The 24706-nt window shown below is 37.4% G+C and overlaps 1 protein-coding gene across 2 annotated transcripts in view; it reads left to right on the top strand.

Moving 5' to 3' along the window:
- Window positions 1–24706, top strand: part of APP (amyloid beta precursor protein) — a 112263-nt gene that overhangs the window by 46524 nt on the left and 41033 nt on the right. For both annotated transcript variants that reach the window (XM_014057211.2, XM_014057210.2), the window contains exons 3-5: window positions 8288–8417; window positions 16824–16936; window positions 21048–21241. In XM_014057211.2, the coding sequence (XP_013912686.2) occupies window positions 8288–8417; window positions 16824–16936; window positions 21048–21241 (437 nt within the window). The remainder of the gene's footprint in view (window positions 1–8287; window positions 8418–16823; window positions 16937–21047; window positions 21242–24706) is intronic.

Below are 24706 nucleotides of genomic sequence, written 5' to 3'. Positions count from 1 at the left end.
TTTGCATATGGATGCACAGAAGGCTGTCTACCTGTCCAAATAGTTACACAGACTGATAAATATTACTTCAGTGTATTTCTGTTGAAATTGATGTAGCTCTGTATAGAATGGGAGAAGAAATGTTTGAATTACAGATTGCCAATTATTTTGCATTTCTCTAAATTCCTTTGAAGTAGTTTCAAAAATAATTTATCTTCTGCAGTATCTTTATTTTCCAGTTCTTTGTTTGTGCAGCAAGTTTTTAGTGAAGAATTTAGAATTCCTGTATAACTGTTGTGTTGCTATTTGGTGAAAAAGTTTTAATAAAATTGATGTCGGACAATGGATTCTTTCGTGTGTGTGTGTGTGTGTGTGTGTAGGTGGTGTGGATAGACAGGTACATAAATATACTCCTTCCTTCCTTCCACACATGTGTAGACATACATAGCAATAGTACTTAGATTTATATACTACTTCATAGTGCTTTATTGTAAGTAGTTTGCAGAGTCAGCATATTGCTCCCAACATTTTACACAGAGGTTTTTCCATGGAACTCTGTGTGTGTGTTTGTGTGTGTGTGTGTGTGTGTGTGTGTGTGTGTGTGTGTGTGTGTGTGCGCGCACGCTGCCTGAATCCCATAGATGGGGCTTTACTTGTTTACATGGACCAGATTCTGGCAAGTCGCAGACCAGTGCCAGTCTATGAACCAGAGGTTGGAGACTCCCACTATATATCACAGAATTAATGTATCAAAGAACAAAGTTGATGGACATGAGGGGAAAAATTGAATGAGATCAAATTCTGCATTAAAAATTAGAGCTTGTAGATTAATTTTTATATTTTGAAAAATGTTGATTAAACATTTTGCTAAATGTTTTAAGATGTGCAAATGCTAAGAAAAAATAAGTGGTATTATTTGCAGTTCTACTAAAAGAAATCAAAATAGTTGTATATAAGCATCTTTGTTATCTGTATGTATGAATTAGATATCATAAAACATAAAAGTAAGACAAATTTAATAAGAATTGATTGTTTAATGTGCAGTGAAACAGCTGAATGAATATGGAATATAGATAAAGTGAATGGATACTGAATGGATAGTGAATGAATATGGATTAAATACAAAAGTGAGTGGTCACTATGAAACTCTTAGTATGTTGGTGTGGATTTAGACATACAGAACATGGACAAGAAAAATTAAAATATGCAGAGCAAGAATGTACAGGTAGAGGGAAGGAGGCAGACTGAAAAAAATGTAGTTGAATGGAGCTGATGAGATCATCATTTGGTACTATTATGTTGAATTGTGATTGATGTGTTATAACATCTTTTGATAAAATTCTGAATTATATTTTTGTAAACCACTATGAGTGATTATAGGATACGTACGTTTGAAAATTACATTTAAATTATATTCCAAATAGTATTAAATTAAAATTATTGATTTTGAAAATATGTATTTAAAATATTTGTATTGATGATCTTTCTGCTTACAAGGCTGTTAGAGTAAAGTGATTGAAGTGGCATAAAATTATTTATGTCTACATAAATAAGTTATTAGAAAATTGACCTAGCTCTTACATTTTATTAATTAATAAAATGTATATACCAATCATCTCATTATTGCAATGACTGTAAGTGGTTTACAAATAAAAACTATAAAATCCATATAAAAAGGGACAAAAATGAAAAGACAAGCTAAGACGGTTTATATGGTTTATAGCTTATTTAACAAGCCATAATTGACTGAATTCACATAATGGACTTCGGAAGCACTTTCAATGCTTCATAGGAATATGTTGTGTTAGTCATGCTTTGATGAAGTGCTTCTTTGACATGACACTTCACTTAGAGATTTACATCTGAGCTGCTATGCTGCATCAAATCAGCCACTTCATTGATTTTCATCTGTTTAAGATAACCCGCTCCCTATTAAATAAAAGGGAGGCGGGGGAACCCTTACAGGGCAGAGCTGAGGATTATGCCCAATTCTTAGCGGACAAAATTGCTCGGTTTCGGTCGGACTTGGACTCCACCCCTGCAGTTCCAGCCGAGGCACAAGAGGATCAGATGGAACACCCCTGGGTTGAGTTTCAGGATGTTACCCCCGGGGATGTGGACAAGGCCATGAGGGCTGTGAGTGCCTCCACCTGCGTACTGGACCCGTGTCCCTCATGGCTGGTTACCAGCAGCAGTGAGGTGACACGAGGCTGGATCCTGGCGGTCGTGACCGCCTCTCTTCGGGAGGGGAACTTCCCCGCCGCACTGAAAGCGGCGGTGGTGAGACCCCTCCTAAAGAAGCCATCTTTGGATCCAGCTGTCCTTAATAACTATCGTCCAGTCTCCAACCTTCCCTTTCTTGGGAAGGTTGTTGAGAAGGTGGTGGCCTTTCAGCTCCAGCGGTCCTTGGAGGAAGCAAACTATCTCGACCCCTTCCAGTCAGGCTTCAGACCCGGTTACAGCACTGAAACCGCTTTGGTCGCATTGACTGATGATCTATGGAGAGCCAGAGATGGAGGACATTCCTCCATCCTGGTTCTCCTTGACCTCTCAGCGGCTTTCGATACCATCGACCATGGTATCCTTCTGCGACGACTGCGGGAGGTGGGGGTGGGAGGCACCGTGTTGCGGTGGTTCTCTTCCTACCTCTCGGACAGGTCGCAGTCGGTGTTAGTGGGGGGGCAGAGATCGTCCCCTAGGCCCCTAACATATGGGGTGCCTCAGGGCTCGGTCTTATCCCCCCTACTATTCAACATCTACATGAAACCGCTGGGAGAGATCATCCGCAGGCACGGGATTAGATACCATCAATATGCGGACGATACTCAACTGTATCTGTCCGCCCCGTGCCAACTCAATGAAGCGGCAGACGTGATGAGCCGGGGTCTGGAGGCGGTTATGGACTGGATGAGGGCTAACAAGCTTGTGCTCAACCCAGAAAAGACCGAGTGGCTGTTGTGTTTCCCTCCCAAGGATTCCACCAATATTCCATCTCTCAGGCTGGGGGGTCAAACTTTATACCCCTCAGAGAGGGTCCGCAACTTGGGAGTCCTCCTAGATCCACAGCTATCATTCGACCACCATTTGACGGCTGTGGCTAGGGGGGCATTCGCCCAGGTACGCCTGGTGCGCCAGTTGCGACCCTACCTGAATCGGGAGGCACTCACAACAGTCACTCGGGCCCTCGTGACCTCTAGGCTGGAATACTGCAATGTGCTCTACATGGGGCTGCCCTTGAAGAGCATCCGGCGTCTTCAGCTAGTGCAGAACGCAGCCGCGCGAGCGATAGTGGGTGCACCGCGGTTCACCCACATTACACCTATCCTCCGCGAGCTGCGCTGGCTGCCTGTCGACTTCCGGGTGCGCTTCAAGGTGCTGTTAATCACCCATAAAGCCCTACATGGTAGTGGATCTGGATACTTGAGAGACCGCCTTCTGCCAATTACCTCCCTGCGACCAATAAGATCACACAGATTGGGCCTCCTCCGTATTCCATCGGCCAGCCAGTGTCGGCTGGCAACTACAAGGAGGAGGGCCTTCTCAGTAGTCGCCCCGACCCTTTGGAACGAACTCCCCGTGGAGATTCGTACCCTCACCACCGTCCAGGCCTTCCGCGCAGCCTTGAAGAACTGGCTAGCCCGTCAGGCCTGGGGATGAAGATAGTTGCCCCTCCCGAATGATGAATGCATGTTGGTTACTGTTTTTATTATATGTGTCTTTGTTATTGTCTGTATCTCCCCTTCCCCGATTTTGTGTGAGCCGCCCTGAGTCCCCTCAGGGAAAAGGGCGGCCTACAAATCTCAATAAAATCATAAAAATCATAAATCAGTCTTGTGTGAAGTACCCTAACAAGGCAAAGCTTTGCATGACCTTAACATTACAGTGTATGCAAGCTGTTGAACAACATTTATAAATGCACGTGTCAGCAAAATAATATTTGAATGAAGATTAGAGCTCTGTATGGATAAGGATATGCCAGGTGTTACAGCTGGTTTTAGAAAAGATGTAGCATGCTGGTTCATGCTGTAAAATTGTGAAAGCCAAAGAATGGCAAACAGTAGTTATGTTTGTAATTGCTTATATAAAGCCCTTTACTTGTATTGACCATGTTAAGTTATATAATATTCTTAACAAAATAGGAATACAAGAACATTTCACTTTTATCAGGAGACATCTACAAGGAATGATACAAAGCTATTGCAAATCCATCAAACTGTAGAAGAAAAACAAAGTCTGAATGATTATGTGAACCAAAGTACAGAAAAATTGCTATAGGCTGTGAAAATGGAGAACAGTATAAAAACAACAGACACAAAGGCAGAATATAAGGGAAAACAGTTGGATGACAGATAAAATAGATGGAAAACTAAAGCTTTGCATGGACAGCACTTGAAAAACATTGAAGGAAAATGTGATGACAACTTGACATGGACATGGCTTAAGATGGGAACCATCAAGAAAGAAACAGAAGGTTTAATACTTGCTGTTCAAGAACAAGCACTACAAACTAATGCCATGAAAGCGAAGATGCAAAAATCTACTGACAATCCAAACTACCGACTTTGCAACAACAAAGTTGAAACAGTTTCACATTTAATATGTGAATGCAGCAAAATTGCACAAACTTTTTACAAAGCTAGACATGATCAAGTTCCTAAATTAATCCACTGGTCATTATGTAAAAAATATGACTTACCTGTATCCAAAAAGTCATGGCAGTACAAAGTAGAATAAGTTACCGAAAATGAGAAGGTGAAGATCTTATGGGACTTTCGAATACAGACATTGTCATTTGGAACACAACACGCCAGATATCACAGTTGTAGAGGGCCGAAACATACAATTCATTGATATCATGGTACCAGGAGATGCCAGAGTCAAAAAAAAAGAACTGGGGAAAAAAATCACAAAATACCGCGACCTGGCTATCGAAACTACCCGATTATGGATGAAACATGTAACAGTAATACCCATTGTCATCGGGGCACATGGTACCATGTCCAAGAATTTTATAAGATACATCAACAAATTGCAGCTTCCTGCAATAACACCAGTGGAACTGCAAAAAACTGCGCTACTCGGAACATCATATATTTTAAGAAGGTACTTGGCTGATACCTAGGACACTGGCAGCAACCCGTATCAACCATTAACACCAGTCAATGGAATTTGTGATACATTTTTGAATGTTCAGTTGACTGAGTTTCATGTTTAATGAATAAAGTATATTATTAATAATGATGATTATGATGAGAAGGAGAAGATGATGACAATTTTAAAACTGGAGGGAAAAACATCAATTACTTGCATTATGCTGATGACATTGCTCTGATAACTGAAAATACAAATGATCTGGAAGCTCTAGAAATGGGAGTCAAGGAGCAAAGTGAAAAACGGAGACTAATATTAATAAGACCAAATTAATGAACAGGTCCATCAAGCAGCCATAAAATTGACAGTGGAAATGCTGAAATGGTGGATTGACGTATCAAATTCAAGGGAATCACGAGTCAAGAAATACCTTGCAGACTAGCATGTGGTAGGCATCAATGAGGACTTCAGAAAAGAAATGTCACGAAGTGTTTTTGCACTGAGAAGTAGGATAGGAAGAACATTGTTACTTTTGATTTTTGGTGTTGGACAAGACTCTGAGAATGCCAAAGCTTACCAAGAAAACAAATAAAATTGTAGATCTTTTGAAAGGTTTGTAAATTTGGGGAATGTGGAAGGAAGGAGATGAAGAGACTCACCAGCAGCAAAGTGGATGGATTTAATTACAGTGACAGTGGGGCTGTCTTTGAATGAATTGAAGAGCTGGATTGGGGACCGGCCATGATAATTAAGAATCAACACTGATTGATGGCATATAATCAGTCAATCGCTATTTATAAGCCATTTGGGTTCTGTAATCAAAACCCTTATAAATCATACTGTGACTTAGCAAAAAGTTCTTCAAGTAATGAGGACATTCAACTCAATTTATTTGAATTTCTATGGTGAATACATGGGTGACTGAATCTGTAGCAAAACTACATGGACTGATGTTTCAGATAATTGAAGCAACACATACTAACATTTCAAAGTCAGTACAGAATATATTTTAATATAATTAATTTTAAAATAATTACATTATAAGGAGAAAGAGTAGTTGGTATGTAGTTAAACACCTATTCCAAATAAACAAGTTCATTAAAAGCAGCATTGAATGTGCTCTATAATTAATTATACTGTATGCTGTTGATACAACAGGTCATTAATTTTTTATTACATTGCCTACATTCCTAGCCAATTATTTATAAATAAATAATAAGTTCTATAAATAGGCAAATAGATCAATAGTAAGGTGTTTGATGAGACCCAATAACTTTGTTTTATTTGTTTTTTTCACTCCTGTTTTCATTCCATCTCATTTGAATGAAGCTAGCGTATAAAGTTTTACTTGCATAGCAGGAGTAGATGTGTGATGAAGTAGTTTTGTGTTTGTATTATTATACAGTATATATTTCAGTACTCTTAACAGCCTCTCTTTATTGATTTAATTATTAATTGAATAGCACTCAAAGAAAACTGCCACCATGAGATCATGTGTTTCAGTTACCTTGCATCATGCAGGTTTCTGATTCATGCTAATATGAAAAGTAAATGCTGGATGAGCAGCCTGTAGGGATTTGTTTTCAGATTGGCAATATTCCAGGTGCCTCTTGGTGGAAAAATGCAAAGCTACTAAATGTTAGGGGAGGGGGAGAGATTTGCCTAAATTTGGTTTTTATTTATTTAAAATATGCCACAACTATTAAGGATCACACGGTCACTCTGGATCATTTTGCTCTTGAGTAAAATCAAATGCAGTTCTGATTTTAGAATAGATTTTAACAATTGCTTTAGGGAGCCGAACAAAATGATTTCTCCTGTAGTGATTTATGAAAGCCTTCGCAATATTTTATAGAACAGACTTTTCCAAACTGGTTCCTTTAAAGTGTTGGACTCGACTCTCTATTTTCACACATTGTAGTAACTATTGATCATGATATGTAGGGATAATGGCAGCTTTGGTCAAATGGCAGCATGTTGGGAAAAGGTGTAACCTATCATGTGGATGTTTGCCAACAATTTTATTTTTGCTTGTTCCATTGAATACTTTGTATTACTTATCAAAGCTGTAATCTATGGCTCTGTGGTGAGAATTGCTTGCCACAGTTGAAGTCATTTATCTGATGTGATTTATACTATAATTTGGATTATAATGCTTGAAAACTTACTCCTGAGCATATAGCCCAAAAAACAATCTCATTGATGATATTTTCTCTCTCTCCACTTTTCCTATTTCCCCCCACCCACAAATCACTTAAAATTCTTAGCAGGTACAATGCAGACACTATAAAATGGCAGTTACTTGCTTTCTGTCTATTCATCAAGTTAAATTAAAAATGAACATCTACTCTAATGTACAACACTAGGATGTACTATATAAACCATGTAAATGGTAAGATTACACTGGAAAACTAACAGACACCAGAAGACTAATTTAAACATCAGAAACAAGATTGGAAGAGCAATATTCCACAGTAGATACAATTTAATTTTCTATATCATATTATAGTATAAATTTTAGGAGAATTTTACAAATCCAGGTTTTATCATATTATATACCCAACAATGCAGTCAGTTGAATAAATAAATGCTTATAAACCTTTGCTAGCCTAAGGGATCATTGTGTTTTAGTACAAATTAACCTTTACTATTTGAGGAATACATTTAACTAAAATTTGTTTTCACAGCTTTTGTTTAAAAATGAAAGATTTTAAGAGAAAGAATATACTATAATGTATAAGGAAAACAGAATATCTGATTATAACCTACTGTTCTCAAAACTTCATTCCCGTTGAAGATCTAGCATCCCAATTCTTGACACAAATGAATTATAAAAGAGCTTCAAAATGTGCCTGAATTATTCTACAGGCTTTAAATCATAACTGCAGTATCTGATATTAATTTGAAAAGTCCTGAACGGCTTCATTTCAGGATAGATGAAAACACCTTTTCTATATTTCAGAAAGAGATGCCATTTGCAATTTCTGAGCATATATTTTATGATTATTCTCTCTGGCAGAGCACCTAATGATAATTTCCTTAATTGCAAGCCTGATTTCTAACATTTGTATATAAAATTGGCATGCACAATAAAAATTCATATAGGTTTCTGCTTATTATATATACTTTATGAAGGTCTCCCATCATAATGTTATGAATATCATATGCATCTACTTATATTTTATCTCTGTTTCACTATTTATGTTTTCAATAATAGGTTTATCCTGACATGCAAATCACAAATGTTGTTGAAGCTAATCAACCAGTAACAATCCAGAACTGGTGCAAGCAGGGAAGGAAGCAGTGTAGGAGTCATCCATATATTGTTGTTCCATATAGGTGCTTGGGTAAGTATAATTATAAATTTTGTCAAGATAGTCTGTGAATGTATCTACACATTATGCATATTTAAGTGTATATATGTGTGTGTATATATTTTCACACACACATAAATCTGTATAGTTACACTTTAAATTAATTTCATTCTAAGAACATGTTTGTATAATAATATCAAATATTCGTTTCCTACTAAGTATGGCATTATGACACTTTAAGATAGGGATGTCAAACTCAACGCTTGGGAGTCAAATCAAACCTTCAAGGTATTTAGATCTGGCCCGTGGGGCTGCCCTGGAAACAGTGAAGGACCGCCCCACAGTGCTCCTGCCAGCAAAAACAGAGATCAGGAGGGCCACACGCAGCCCTCCCAAGCTCTGTTTTCTTCTGCAATGGCCTCCTGCAACACTCTGCCAGCAGAAACAGAGTTTGGGAGGGCTGCGAGCGCTCGGGCCACCACAAGGGCCCCTGACACAAGTGATGTCAAGCTGGCCATACCCACCCTGCCCAGGCCCACCCTGGCACCTGATGTCAAACACAACCCTGATGCAGCCCTCAATGATATTGAGTTTGACACCTCTGTTTTAAGGAAATTAAGCAATAGTTTTTAAAAATCTAAACAGGAAAAATAAATATATAATATGTTTATGCCATTACAGTAGTAATAAAATGTATCCTAGTTCTTAGTTTTATATATTTATAAGTTGTATATAGAATGACAGAAACAACTAAGTTATTGTCATATGTTAGATATTTTCTCAAATCTCTTATTTGCTTTGGTTCCAGATGTAAAAGTGTATTTAAAACTTATTCCTAGGATAGTGCATATACCTTCTTTCTCTACTGTGGCCATTTAAAAAAATAGGAAAATTTTTGCTAGTTTTTTTTTTAAAGTTAATATTGTCTTGCTGTATCTGGACAAAGAATAATTAATTTTAATTATGTTTATTTGAAATAAACCAGTTTATTGAATTATCTAAGCAGGCTTCTTAAATAGTCTAATATTGCTGTTAACTATAGTATTAGCCTTAATTTCTTTATGAAGCACACAAAACACCTTTGAAAGCCTCTCAACTTTTCTTTGATTTATTTTTGTAAGTCTAGACTATCCAAAGATATCACACAGCTTGGAAGTCAGAAAAACTCAGAAAAACTCAAAAAATCAGAAAAAATGTTCTGAATCAGATTTCAAATAAGAGAGGCTTGAGTCACTTTTCTGTAGATACTTTCTGTCCTCACATCCTGTAACAAGCTTAGTTTATACTGCTTTTTCCCTATAGTTGCTTTTTTCTTTTCTTTTAATAAAAGATTTATTTTTAGTCACCATCTTTTTTAAATACAAAATGTTTAGGTTTCATTATAACTTTAGGGTTTAGCATAGAGGTGGGTTCCTCCCAATCTGAGAGGTAGGGAAAATCTGGTGTTCAGGATAGGTAGTGATGGTGGCCTGGCCACGCCCCCATACTGGTGAAAGAAAGAAACAGCCGAGGAAGGAAGAAGAGTGGAGGCCTTTGTTGTTGGAAGAAGCGCCCGTGCTTCATTCTCTTTGAGAGCCACCTTGCTTCCGTGGGGAGAAATCAGGGAGAGAGAAGTAGGGGAAAGCTAAGCTTCTGCTAGGGACGGCCTTCTCCTCCCTCTCTCCCCCGATTTCTCCCCAGCCGCACTCGCGGAGGAAGGAGGCAGGGATGCTGGCCGGCACTCACTTCCTTTATCACTCACCACTGCCACACCTGCAGCCTACTGGCTGCAGCTCTGCCTGCCCTGTTTAGCTGGGTGGCAGGCCAGGAAAGTGGCAAGGGGGCGAGCATCGGCCAGCATTCCTGCCTCCTTCCTCCAAGAGCCACAGCGAGGTGGCCTCAGGTGCCATCTGGGGACAGCCCGTCAGAGGTGTCGCTTCTCGGCCTGAAACAAAGCGGCAGCAAGGAAGGAGTCTCTGGGGACTGCAGCAAAAGTGGCGGGAGTGGCTGATGCACAATCCTGGGCAGTCAGTTTCGGCTCTCCCTTCACCGAGCATGTCCCGTTGCTTTTGGCACCGCTTTTGGTGAATCCAGTTCGGGGGCGATGGCAAGAAGCCAAGCCGGGTTCACCAAAAGCAGCACCAGCAGCAACGGGACATGCTCGGGGAAGGGAGAGCCAAAACTGGTTGCCCAGGATTGTGTTTTAGCTGCTGTCACTGCTGCTGCTGCTGCTGCAGCCATCAGAGACTCCTTCCTCACCGCCGCTTGGTTTCAGGCCAAGAAGTGACGCCTCTGAGCAGCTGTCCTCAAATGGCATCTGAGGCTGCCTCGCCTCCTTCTGCCCCGCGAAAAAAAGAGCAGCTCCACTCTCCCCTATACTTTCTTCAGCCTATGCACTATTCAGGAGGTGGGGCAAAGTGCCCCTCAGCTGCCCCTCCAGGAGGACTACCACACATCCTTCACGGGTGAGAGGTTGAAGGGGCAACTGCAGGTGAAGAGTGGTGAGGGGTTTTGGCAGCGCAAGAGAAAGACTTCAAAGTCATTGGAGGTGGTGTGTGGCTGGTGTGCCTTGTTCCGACTTTCCCCAGGTGCAAAATGCTTTAAAAAATAAAAGCTTTAGGTTTTGGGGTGTGTGTGTAAAGGATTAGAGGTGCAAGGGTCTTATAACTTGACAGCTTTAAGACTTGTACACTTCAAATGCCAGAGTTCCTGAGCCAACATGACTAGAGGAGAATTCTGGGAGTTGAAGTCCACAAGTCTTAAAGCTGTCAAGTTTGAATATCCCTTGTTGTTGTTGTTGTTGTTGTTTTTGTAAAGGGTTAAGGGTGCAAGGGTCTTGTAACTTGACAGCTTTGAGACTTGTACACTTCAAACGCCACAGTTTCTGAGCCAACATTATGGTTGCTAAGCAAGAGCGTTGTTAAGTGACTTTTACATTTTGGCCATGCCCAAATGTCACATGACTATCAAGCCACACTGACAAAATAGGCCACACCCACAAATTTTTTTAGTAAAATTTTTTGAAACCCACCTCTGGTTTAGCATATTTAGATAAAAGCTTTACTGAAGTCATATTTATTCAGAGGATACTGTAAGGTGTTACAGAATATAGGAATCCATATATGGGTATATGTATATCTCATATCAAGCTCTGGTTCGAATCCTTAGTGCCTATTGTCCATCCTTTGGAAGTTATGACTTTTGCTGCTATTTTCTTTAGAATATAGCTCTTTGTTTCCCACTTTTCCAGATTCAGTATTTGTATTTTGCTTCTTGTGCACTTCCACTCAGGAAGGTCTACCTCTTCTTCTAAAAGAAAAGAGGACATGATATAGTTCAGTGATGGCTAACCTTTTTGCCATTGCGTGCCAAAAATAGGGGGAACACAGGGTGGGTAGGTGGGTCGTGCGCACCCGTGTCCATATCCATAATTCTATGTACCCACCCCCCATATATGCGCCCATGAGTTCCTATGCTTTCCCCACTTTTGGCACGCGATGGCACAGTGCATCCGTTTTTCAGCCGCCACCGGCTCCAGATCCTTTCTAGGAGCCTGGGGAGGGCAAAAATGGCCTCCCCCCCCCGGAGGCCCACAGGAGGCGAAAACAGCTTGTTTCCTAACTTCTGGTGGGCCCAGAAGGCCCGACAATCAGGTGGCTGGCACGCGCATGTGCACTGGAGCTGAGCTCATGTGCCCACCAATATTGCTCTGCGTGCCACCTGTGGCACATGTGCCATAGGTTCGCCATCACGGATATAGTTGAATAATGCTGGGCTTATTTGACAATTAAGTTTGTCAAACTTAAGCATGATTAAGTGGAAGGTAATAGAATTAAAATAAGAAAGCCTACTGTATTACTGACTTCCACAATTTGTACAATTGTATAAACAATTTTAGAAGTATGAACTTGAATTGCATCATGTTGCTGTGGCCTGTGTATAATAGAATTATTTTATTTCTTCATATTACTTTACATACATTTTTCATTAGTCATCATTTCTTAATTAAGATAAATGTGAGTGCCAAACGTACCAAAGAATGATAACAGCTGCAGGTACTAAATCATTAGCTTATCAATAAATAAGCTTTGCAATCATAAGCAAAACAAATATTCCCATGTGATACGTTAACATTGCTATTTTCTTCTAATTCAGAAAGCGAATCTCTTTGGACCCTCTTTTTACACAATACAGAGCCCGGGTACCTTAAGCTTTTCCTGTTTGAAGTACTACACTATGTATATCACAAAAGAAAGGGTTCTTAGTCTCCTTTAGAGATTTTTTTTTCCAACCTTCATTCCCTTGATAGAAGGAAACTTACTAATGGAAAAATCTGCTTCATAAAGTGCTGTCTCCTTAAATAAATTGAAGACCTTGGGTTGCTGAAACAAAAAATTGGATCCAACCCAGTATTTGTTTATTTGTTTGGAAATTATGTCTCAAGTCTTATATAAGATACTTGTATTGGCACCAGGAAGAAAACAGATTATCAAGGTTTCATTTGGAATGTCATGAGGATTTACTTGGTTTCGTATTTCTGTGCCTCCTGTATACTCAAGTTTTTCAAATTTCTTTTACTATGGCTTCAGTTAAATGTTCTTCATTGCAACTGTCATATTTACCGGAAAATTTAATCTTCAAAAAAATACTAAGTACTTCAGTTACCAAGTTTATTCCACTGCTGAATTGAGGACTCCAAAATAAATCATCCAAAAAAGATGGCTATTTAGTTCCACTTTACTAGTCAACTGGAATTTTATTGTAACTTCCATTGTTCCATATCTAGTACCCTGAAATGACATGAAATGGAAAATTGTTTTTTTGCTTCAAACAGATCACACACAGGACGTTCTGCTGAAACGTTCTGAATAATAGTTATTTGGTAAATACCAAATCTGGAACTTTGTTTGTTTGTTCTGTGGCTCTGGCGAAAACAAAACTGTCTAGGTCTCAGAGTGATTTGATGGGGCTTATATAAGGCTACTGAATACAGCTGTCTGTCACTCCTCTTACTTAGCAACCTGTCTTCTCCCATTCTTTTCAATGCCTCCCCTCATCCTCCCTTTGTGATCCAATGTGGCATGTCCCTCTGCCTTGCCCATCCTCCAGCACTTTCCCTGCTTTCCTTGAACTGCTTCTACCATAGCATATCCCACCATAGTACCCATTCCTATCATTTCTCTGCCTTCCCTTAGCTGACACTGTCTCCATTGACTTGCTTTATATATTAAAAAATGTTATTAGTGTGCCCCTTGCCAATTTCATTTCATTCTGAAATGAAACTTTAGCTTTTTTGATAGAACCTCTTTCTAAGCTTAATTGCCTGCGTACTTCCTAGACAACCTGTGGAATTTTTTTTTTTTTAGATTTTTGCTAAACATCCACATGGATCATTTTTTCTTCGTGTTTTTTCTTTATCAAAATTGGTTGCAATTATACTTTTAATATCCTTTTCAAGGATTTCTTCTCATTCATCTACCCTGCTATTGTGAAATTTAAGCTTTTGAAGTCCAAGATATACTACAATTAGTTTTCCTTAAAATGGCTAATTAAAATTCTATTACATGGCCACTTTTCCTCACTGTTCTTGCTAGTGTTCTTGCTCTGCATCAGCTTTCTTTCTAGTGACCATCCAAACAGGAATGACTAATTCTCTTGGGCCTTCCTCCGCTTTCTAAATAATAAAGTTGTTGATAGCACAAACTAGAAATTTCCCAGCAGGACAATGCTTGACTGAACGTGTTTTGCAACAAATGTTGGAATATTCAGTCATCAGTATTGTTTCATTCCACATAGGAAAACCTGCAGTTTGTTTTTGAAAGTGATCACCTACATCTTTTCCTTGTTGTTGATAGTATGCATCAACAGGTTTTAAAATTGGATTTCTTGTTTTAACCTAGTGTCACAAAGTTCATTCATCTAGATTTCTGTGCAAATGTGAATTGCAATACCTATTCCCTTTCTGTTAAACAAATAGTATATTTTAATTGCTATATTCTAATTATGGAAGTCATCCTACCAATATATCCATGAAGTCATATTTTATTCATTGTACAAAACATTCAAGTTCAGTTTTTCCTGTTATAAACTTTATAGACAATGAATGTTATGAACTTTGTGAGCAAATATTCAGATCTTTGAGCAGTTCAATACAGAATATTCCTGTCTTTTCTTTTGTTTTACAACCTGCAAATCTTGATCTGACATCCTTTAAAATATTCATCTTCAGTTCCCCAGAAAAATCTGTTAAAAGTCTTCATGATCAAACTGGTTATGTTTTGCCAATAGAGTTTTTTTTATCAATCCAATACTCAATTCTTTAGATAACTCAAGACTTTTGAACAAAATATCTTTTATTACCAGCATTACAAACCTAATTATTTGTATACTTCCCTTCCAATGTCTCTTTCATGAACTAAAATGTTTTGATAAAATGGCTCCTTCACGGATTCTTGAGTTACATATTTAGATTTTCAAAATCCCTAATAGCTTATTTATAGTCTGTATACAGCTATATATCTCCTCACAGGAAGAAATAAGTGGACTGAATAAATTTTAGAAAATGTCATTAGATATCACCTTGTATTTCTAATAGTTTGACTTTAAAAGTTTGTAAATGAACAGGTTTTGTCTGATGCTGTTGCTGAAGTAGCATGACCAATTTGAGTTACCATATTTTTTGGAGTATAAGATGCACCAGAGTATAAGACACACCAGGGTTTTGAAGAGGCAAATTAAAAAAAAAAGTAGGGAGGGAGAGAGAGGGAGAGAGAGAGAAATACAGTAGGTAGGTAGGGAGAGAGAGAGTAGTAGGTAGATAGGTAGTAAGGACAGAGAGAGAGAGAAATACAGTAGGTAGGTAGGAAGAGGGAGAGAGTAGGTAGGTAGATAGCGGGATAGAGAGAGAGAGAGAGAAATACAGTAGGTAGGTAGGGAAAGAGAGTAGGTAGGTAGGTAGGTAGGTAGAGGGAGAGAGAGAGAGAGAAATACAGGTAGGTAGGGAGAGAGAGAGAGTAGGTAGGTAGGTAGATAGAGGGAGAGAGAAATAAATACAGTAGGTAGGTAGGGAGAGAGAGAGAGAAATACAATAGGTAGGTAGGGAGAGAGAGTAGGTAGGTAGGTAGAGAAAGAGATAGAGGGAGAAATACAGTAGGTAGGTAGGGAGAAAGAGAGTAGTAGGTAGATAGGTAGTAAGGACAGAGAGAGAGAAATACAGTAGGTAGGTAGGAAGAGAGTAGGTAGGGAGATAGAGGGATAGAGAGAGAGAGAGAAAAATACAGTAGGTAGGTAGGGAGAGAGAGAGAGTAGGTAGGTAGGTAGATAGAGGGAGAGAGAGAAATACAGTAGGTAGGTAGGGAGAGAGAGTAGGTAGGTAGGTAGATAGAGGGAGAGAGAGAGAAATACAGTAGGTAGGTAGGGAGAGAGAGAGTAGGTAGGTAGATAGATAGAGGGAGAGAGAGAGAGAAATCAGTAGGTAGGTAGGGAGAGAGAGAAATACAATAGGTAGGTAGGGAGAGAGAGTAGGTAGGTAGAGAGAGAGAGAGAGAGAGAAATACAGTAGGTAGGTAGGTAGAGAGGGTAGGTAGGTAGATAGAGGGAGAAAGAGAGAAATACAGTAGGTAGGTAGGGAGAGAGAGAGTAGGTAGGTAGGGAGAGAAATACAATAGGTAGGTAGGGAGAAAGAGTAGGTAGGTAGGTAGAGAGAGAGAGAGAGAAATATAGTAGGTAGGTAAGGAGAGAGAGAGTAGGTAGGTAGGTAGGTAGGTAGGTAGGTAGATAGATAGATAGATAGATGATAGATAGATAGATAGATAGATAGATAGATAGATAGATAGATAGATAGATAGATAGATAGATAGATAGATAGATGTTTCCAGGTGCATTTATCCATGTGCTGGAGAAGGAAATTGCTGACAATCTGCAGCACCTAAGACTTGTTTCTGCTGGCACAGCACTTGATCAATGTAAGTCTCATCAATCACTCTAACTAAACAGCTTTCCGAAAGGAAAAAAAAATTTTTTGCACTCTGCAAACCTCTCCATTTTTTTTCCAAATAAAAAGCATGGCTAGTCTTGGGGGAGCTTGCAAGGGGGGCAAAAAACAGCCCATTTTTGCTCATTTCTGCCCTCCCCAGCCCCCAGCAGTTCCCTGAAAGCTTCCAAAAGGGTATGCACTGCCATTTTGGTGAAGGGGGCGGGGCTTCAGAAGGCCAAAAAACCCTGTATTTGATGTATAATACGCACCCAGATTTTCAGCCTCTTTTTTGAGGAAAAAATACTTATACTCCGAAAAATACATTAATAAAGTCTAGTTTTCAATATCAGGTATTCATATGTGAGGTAGCTGTTTAATTCATTAAAAATAATATTATTCCCTAAAGATTTCCAAATGTATTTGCTTATAAAACATGTATTCAAGATTATAATAAAATGGGAGTGTTCAAATATTTTTTCTTTCAGTTGGAGAATTTGTGAGTGATGCCCTTTTAGTGCCAGATAAGTGCAAGTTCCTTCACCAGGAAAGGATGGATATTTGTGAAACTCACCTGCATTGGCACACAGTTGCTAAGGAGGTATGTTGAAGTTCCTAGTCCTCTTTAAATTGAACATTTCTTTTGTGATGTTTAAAAATAAATAGAACATTGAGCCAGAAAAATTTCAGCCACATTTTCAGTTCTGCGTTTAGAACAATTTATAGCCATTTCATTAAAGCAGAAACATTAGCTTCATTCCAACAGCTCTTTTTTGTTTTTAGTTTGATTCATAAATGTGTATTTTCTTATTCTGCAACTATGCAAAGCACAGATTTTAAAAAATAATGTAGTTTTATGTCTTTTAAATGCTTGTTGTATTATAAATGGCAACAGGCAGGTCATGTATGGTTTATAACATTCCTAAATTTGCCGGAAGCTTGCCTGGAAGAAGTTTTTATGGCCAAAAACCAAAGCTGCAAGTAGAAATGTACCCAGATCTTTCCCAAAGCTCTAAGCATCATGGGTGAGCAGCTGGTCTAGGTTTTGTGTGATATTTGAATTTGAATTTGAATTTGAATTTATTAAAATTTATAGGCCGCCCTTTTCCCTGGGGGGACTCAGGGCGGCTTACAATCACAAGGGAGGGAAGTGCAACATCAAAAACAAAACAAAATGTGAACAAAGAAAAAAATAGTAAAACACAACTTTCGTTCAACAATCAAACACTCGGGCGGGTGAATTAGGAACCTATCCCCAGGCCTGCTGGGAGAGCCAGATCTTGAGGGCTGCGCGGAAGGTCTGGACGGTGGTGAGGGTACGGATCTCAGCGGGGAGATCGTTCCACAGGGTCGGAGCTGCAACAGAAAAGGCTCTCCTCCGTGTGGTCGCCAGTCGGCATTGACTGGCAGATGGGATTCGGAGGAGGCCCAGTCTGTGCGATCGAATTGGTCGAAGGGAGGTAATCGGCAGGAGGCGGTCTCTCAAGTACCCAGATCCACTACCATGGAGTGCTTTAAAGGTGGTCATCAGTACCCTGAAGCGCACCCGGAGACCAACAGGTAGCCAGTGCAGCTCGCGGAGGACAGGTGTAACGTGGGCGAACCGCGGTGCGCCCACTATCACTGATAGCTTGCACATCACTGACGTCACTCTAATTTCCAACTAGGAATGCTAGGCTGGCAGTGGCTCTTGAATAGGGATGAAATCAATAAATGTAATCAAGACTGGGATTGCCCCTCGTGTACAAGAAGATGCACTGAATGTTATTGATCTGCGGCACACAATGCACTCTTAGGGTGGTCAAAGTGTTCAGTTTCTTATTCTCTGACTTTAGGTGAAGTTGCTTCTGATGATGACTGGGTAGATGAGCCTCAGGCGATTGAGTTCTCAAAGCTTACTCAGGCTGAGGTCATTCAGGTAGAGCCAGCGTAATGTTCTTGGTATTAGAATCCTGTTTTGAAGCTGACCATGACACCTGTAAACAACAGTGCAACATTATATGTGTAATACTAAGTGTATTGTTCAGAAAACAAAAATACAAAAAAAATAGATTCTATTTAATTATATCCAATTTATATTAGATATCTAATTTTATCAATTGAAGTTTATAAAACTCATAATTCATTCCATTTGCATTAACATTCACAAGATAGACTTCCCTTGTTCTTTAAGCTTATGGATAAAAGATACAATTAACAGTAATTCTGAGTGTCATGCAGAGCTGTAGCTACTTTCTATGTCTTCTGTGAACATACAGAAAAAAATGTAATCCATTGAACCCACTAGAAGTGAGTTCTAAAAATTATATATTATGTAAAACATAATGTACATCAACTTACACAGGCTTGCTTTGCTATTTCTTCAAGTTATTTAATTTTCTTGCTTCCTCTATATTATTTTCTGATTTTACTAATATACGATGGTCCACCTGATCACCTTTTGACTTTTAAGTTCTTTGCTAATATTTTATTTTTATTTATTTATCTATATCCCACCTTTATTATTTTTACAACTAATTCAAGGTGGCAAACCTATCTACCACAACATCCTCTTATTCTGGACTACATTAAGTTTTGTTTTTAGGATTTTGTATATTTTGCTATTTAAAGGAGAATATTTGTAGTTTAGGGTTGAAATGAGGGATTAGGGTTAGGGTCCTTGGTGCTCTCTGAGTTTGCTTGTTTTCTTTCAGATATTTCATTACCCAAACTATGTAACACTATCAGTTCTATTTTGCTATTTGCATAAGTGTAGTGATTTCAGGTTTTCAGTAAGCTTTCTAAATTTGTTTGTGATTTTTTTCATACTATGATAGGTTTTTGACATATACATTTTTCCATAATGTAAATTATTTTCATTTTCAAACTAATAATTTAATCTGGAACTAATTATAACAGAGTAATGTTTTCTTGATTGCCATTGGACATTATAATCATGAAGATTTAAATGTTATTCAAACCCTGTTTTGCGTTTGTTATAAATTTTTAAATTTATGTGAGATAAAAGCTCTGTGGACCATTTTAATATGTTCCTAGTAGAGCAAATGCTGAAACTACATAAATCAGATCCAAAAATATTAAGTGAATTACAGGTGGTCTTCAGTTACAATCACAATTTGGACTGGATTTGGCAATTGGGACCCAATTTTATCACAGTTTTTTGGTGGTCATTAAGCAGATGACTGCAGTCATTAGGCAAATCTGTGGTCACTAAGCAAACACTGTAAGTGTGAACCCATTTCCTAAACAGGCAAAAAATGTTTCAGATCACAGGATGCTGCAACTGATTGTAAAATCAAGCCAGTTGCTAAGCACCCGAAATGTCATGTGACCACAGATGTGTGTAATGCACACATTTTACTAGGGCCACAAATTCTATGCCTATTGTAATTTTGAACAGTCATTAAGTACCAATTGTAATTCAAGGACTGCTTGTATGCTCCAGGAAGAAAATCTTGCTTTCATTTGTTCTGTATCTTGAGGAGACAATAGTTAAATAGCTCTGCCAAATAATAAGCAGAAGATCGATTTTAATTATTTTTCTCAATAGTCAGAATTACAGGAAAGAAAAAAAAAGAAAGATAAAATGTAAAATATATTTAAAACATTTCCATACCATAAAGACTAGAAATATAACATATAAATACTGTTTGCCTGAAAATAAGACCTCCCTGGATAATAAGCCCAATCAGGCTTTTGAGCGCATGGACAAAAATAAGCCCTCCCTGAAAATATTGCGACATAGCAGCAGCCATGTGGTGACCACACTCGCTGCCTCCTGCACCGCAAAAATAATAAGACCTCCCCGAAAATAAGGCCAAGTGCTTATTTCAGGGGTCAAAAGAAAATAAGACTCTGTATTATTTTCAGAGAAACATGATATATAGTTATATAGTATTATTAAATTGCATGATTTATAAATAGCATGATTTATAAACATTTATAAGGCAATCCTAAGATTCAACCCCACAGAGGCAGGTGGCATATTATCTTTTGTTAGGCAAACCTGCCTTGATAGGTTCGTATCTTAGGGATTCTATCCCAAAGAATTGTTTTAAGCATTAAATTATTATATTGTGTTCACTTTGTTCTTACAAAGAGTCACACTATTATTTTTTATTAATATACTAAATGAAGTAATTTAGCAAATTTAATGCCACAGCAGCCTCTACAGGACATTATGTGTTTTGCATGTGTTAATAAATCACGGTTTATCCTTACAAATATGAAGCTTAGTTTCTCCCAGGCTGAGGTAGGGAACATTACATCATGAGGAAATCCAAATCTTTAGGAAAGAAAATAAGACTGCTTAACATTACTTCTGAATAAAACTCATTCATCATGCTGCAGCAAAATTGTATGCCTATAACAGTATATTTCACTCTCATGTTGAATTACTACTTTGTGAAGACTATTACAAAGGACTCTGGCTGTATAGCAATGGTCCCCAACTTTTCTGTCTTGGCAGACTGGCAGAGGCGTCCACTTTCACAAATGCGCCTTCACACACTTACACTCGCCACCACTTCTGTGTCCCAGTTCCGAACAGGCCGTGGCCCACCACTGGGCCACAGACTGGATGTTGGGGACCGCTGCCATGTAGTTTGAATTAGCACTAAAACAATTGACTCACAAACCCAGTCTGTACCAGTTTTTAAAAACTAGTTTTTTGTAACTGTATATGTTTTGTCTCTTTTTGGCTTTCTTTTTAGTCCTGCAGTGAAAAGGGAATGAATCTGCACGACTATGGCATGCTCTTGCCCTGTGGAATTGACAAATTCCGTGGTGTGGAGTTTGTTTGCTGCCTAGTAGCAGATGAAAGTGACAATATTGATTCAGCTGAGGCCGAGGAAGATGATTCTGACGTTTGGTGGGGAGGTGCAGATGCAGACTATGCAGATGGCAGGTAAGACTGATCTTCATACCATCATTAGATGGGAGTGGTAGTGGGAGGTGTTAAAAACAAAACAGGAATATGTATCACCCAGTGAAAGTCCACAATGAAGGAAGATTCTGATATTGTAACAGTAACAGACATAGTCTAGTTAAGACCATGTTTATTTGAAAGTACTGTACATCCCAGTAGACTCAGGGGGATTGGCTAAACAGGTTCTTTCCACTCATCCCATTAACCTAACCATAATGGATACGAGTAGGAGTGTTTTCTCTGATTTGATTGCTTAGTCACATTGTATGATTCTCTAGTGCTATATAAATTCGACAAATGAAATTCTTCCACAGTCTTCCTATGAGATCTAGAATCACAATTTCTAAAGCTCTAAATAATGTGGAAACATAAGATGAGTACAATCCTCTATTAAAAATCTTGGTAATGAAAGATCTACTGGGCTGACAAATAAGCTGTCCTTTTATTCTCCGGTACTCACTCTTGGTGTATGTAAGGAGAAATATCTTACTAAAGCTTAAGAGTTGCATCATCTGCTAATTTTAACTAAATTTAAATAATATACCGTTTATGAATCATTTCAGCAGCTTATCAACAGGTTGCAGGAAAACATTTTTTTGTTTGTTAGCTTTTCTCTATGGGATTATATACTATATTTGGGAGTAGAATAATTCTAGCTACTTCCTTACTAGTTTCAGCTAAATAATTGCTAGAGCCAACTGTATATAATATTGAAATGCCTTTATTTAGTTGTGTTATTCTGTAGTGTTATGCAGCATATAAGGATATAATGATGGTTATGTTTACTGAAGATTTTAGTAGAAAATATGTATTAGAAATTTACAGCAATCTTATGAAGACACGTACAATGGAACAATAAGGAAAGAGCAGATACAAAATTGGGCTTTTTCTAAGTTTTAAAGTTAAAAGTTTTAAGTTTTAAAACTTGTTTTAAGTTTTAAAACTTATTTCAAGTTTTATATGCTACTAGCTGTTTTTAGGGATATTTCCACATTTAATACAAAGGTATAAGAATTTTGTTTGCATTTTGGAATAAAATTCTTAAAAAGCCCACGTGTTTAAGATTCATATGGAAATGTTAGGTAGATGCCTTTTCAATGTAATCTCTTTCATATCATAAAACAGTTGACGGTCTCAAATTTAACTTGAGGCTATGTGTTTGTTTCACACATAAATATATATATATATATATATATATATATATATATATATATATATATATATATATATATATATATATATATATATATATATATATATATATATATATATATATATATATATTAAAACCAGTTATTTGCAACTTTTGTTTACATATCCAAATATCAGGGTTTTTTCTTGTGTTAAATATTAACAATTTCCCCCTGAAGGAACATTTGACATTAAAAAAAACCAAATATGCTTCATATATACAATGAAAAGTGACCTTGTAATATTGAAGTCAAATTTTTTTGGGAAAAACATCTAGGACTGTGGAAACTATTTGAGAGGCATTTTTTGAAATCCTTTCTGAACTTAACAGCTGAAAGCACTACAAGGTCATGCACTTTTGAAACCTTAATCCTACACGGGTACACACAGACAAGACTTGTTCCAGTAGTGCCAAAGAAATGAAGTTGAGACTTGTCTATGCCTGTATCAAATGAAAATGCCCTGAAAATGGTGACACTGAACTTTCTAGTGCGCTTCAGTCTTCTGTAAAGAAAGTAAAGTATTGAATGCAATTTGCCTGTATTTCATTTATTTATTTTTGTTAAAATTGCATTCATGGAAGAAATACTTCAGAACAGTAACCAATTTCAATTAATATAATTATCTATTGTAGTTTGGAGTAAATTTTAACTTTTTCCAATTATTACTTGTTTATCTAGTTTATCATGAAGTGATCACCATTACGTTCAAGGCTTTGTTCTGTCCATCCAACGGAATCAAATAGCGTAAATTTTTATACTTTGGGAATAATTGAAACCTTTTTCATTATTTCTTAATGGAAGAGTATAATGAGTATCTAAATTTCAGCTAGAGACTAAATTATTTCTTTAAAAAAATGAGAAATAGGAATTTATTTTATTGTCAGCATGGCTTCATTATACACATATTTTAATGGAGAAACATTTTTCATGTGATGATGCTGTTAATCCACTATTACAGAGATAAATTATTTCAATTGAGGAATAAGAATAGTGAGAAATTGTTTAATATCGTAAAGTTTCACTATTGTAATTTGCTGTTGTAATTACAAACCTTAATTAAGACTATATAGAAAAAAGTTATACTAAGGAAGAATTGGAACTAGACATAATCTGACAAAGAACCCAGGTTCCTTAGTGGACTTAAATATCTATGTAATTGATGGTAGGATATAATTGCCCTAAAGAACTAAACCAGACAGAGATGAATGTTTAATTTTTTTTAAAGATCTTGTTCAGTTTGAGATCCAATTATTATTTTACACAGCTCTTTTTTTTTTAAATCAAGCCACTGGACTTAATCATGCATCTGTTTTTATAGCAGTAACATACTGTGTAGCTCAAGTGGTTTTTTAAAATTTATAAATGTGATCTTCTGAATTGTGGTTTCTGTTTGATAACACAACATTGCTTGTTCTGTATTCATAAAAAAAAAGAGAGGACGGGCAAATTTTCCTTTAAAATATAAGGAAAGGCCATATGTTAAAGCTTTCTGTTCAGAAGGGTCTACATTCAGACTTCTGAATCTTTAGGTGTCAGCTACTATCAGATATCCTGAGGAATATATACTAGTAATTCTATTTGTTGAATTTGTTGTGAAATTCAAAATTAAATCTAGAGGAAGAAATGTTATTAAAAATTTTCTGAGAGAAGACAGTACTAAATTGGCTATTTTGCAATTCAATATTGTACATACTTGGAAATAAATTCCATTATGTCCAGATAGTTTGCTGCCATGTATGTGACCAGGGTTAATATAATGTGAATATGCCCACATCAGAATGAGCCACATTTTATCACAGACATTTCTAATATGATACTGAATGCACCATACAAAAATGTACTGTAATGGCACATTTTAAATGATGTGTTGTTGTTTTTACTAAGAATAACACCATATGCTGTCAATCAGTATTCCACTTACAGGTGGTTTACCTCATATTGAAGCATAATAAAATGTAGTATGGATGTAAAATAATAACTTAAATTTCAAATGTAATTTCCTCAAACAGAATAGACAGCTATAGTAGTAATTGTAGTAATTATGAATAAACCTTGTCTTTTATAATATCAACTATTAGTGTAAAATAGAAAAATAGGACAATATATCCTTAGATATTGATGCTTGTGAAACATTCAAGAGATCAGAGACTAAACTTTGAACAAAATTTCATATATCATGGTATTTATGTCTTACCATTGTTTATTCAGGAACAAATTGATTCTATTTCCTTTTATCTTCTCGAAAACACTT

The sequence above is a fragment of the Thamnophis sirtalis genome, unplaced genomic scaffold (genome assembly GCF_051295495.1).
Source record: "Thamnophis sirtalis isolate CommonGarterSnake01/CBP01778 unplaced genomic scaffold, rThaSir2_p1.2 scaffold_8, whole genome shotgun sequence".
Taxonomy (NCBI): Eukaryota; Metazoa; Chordata; class Lepidosauria; order Squamata; family Natricidae; genus Thamnophis; species Thamnophis sirtalis.
The sequence above is the reverse complement of the archived record's forward strand: the minus strand, read 5'-3'. Positions and strand labels throughout refer to the sequence as shown.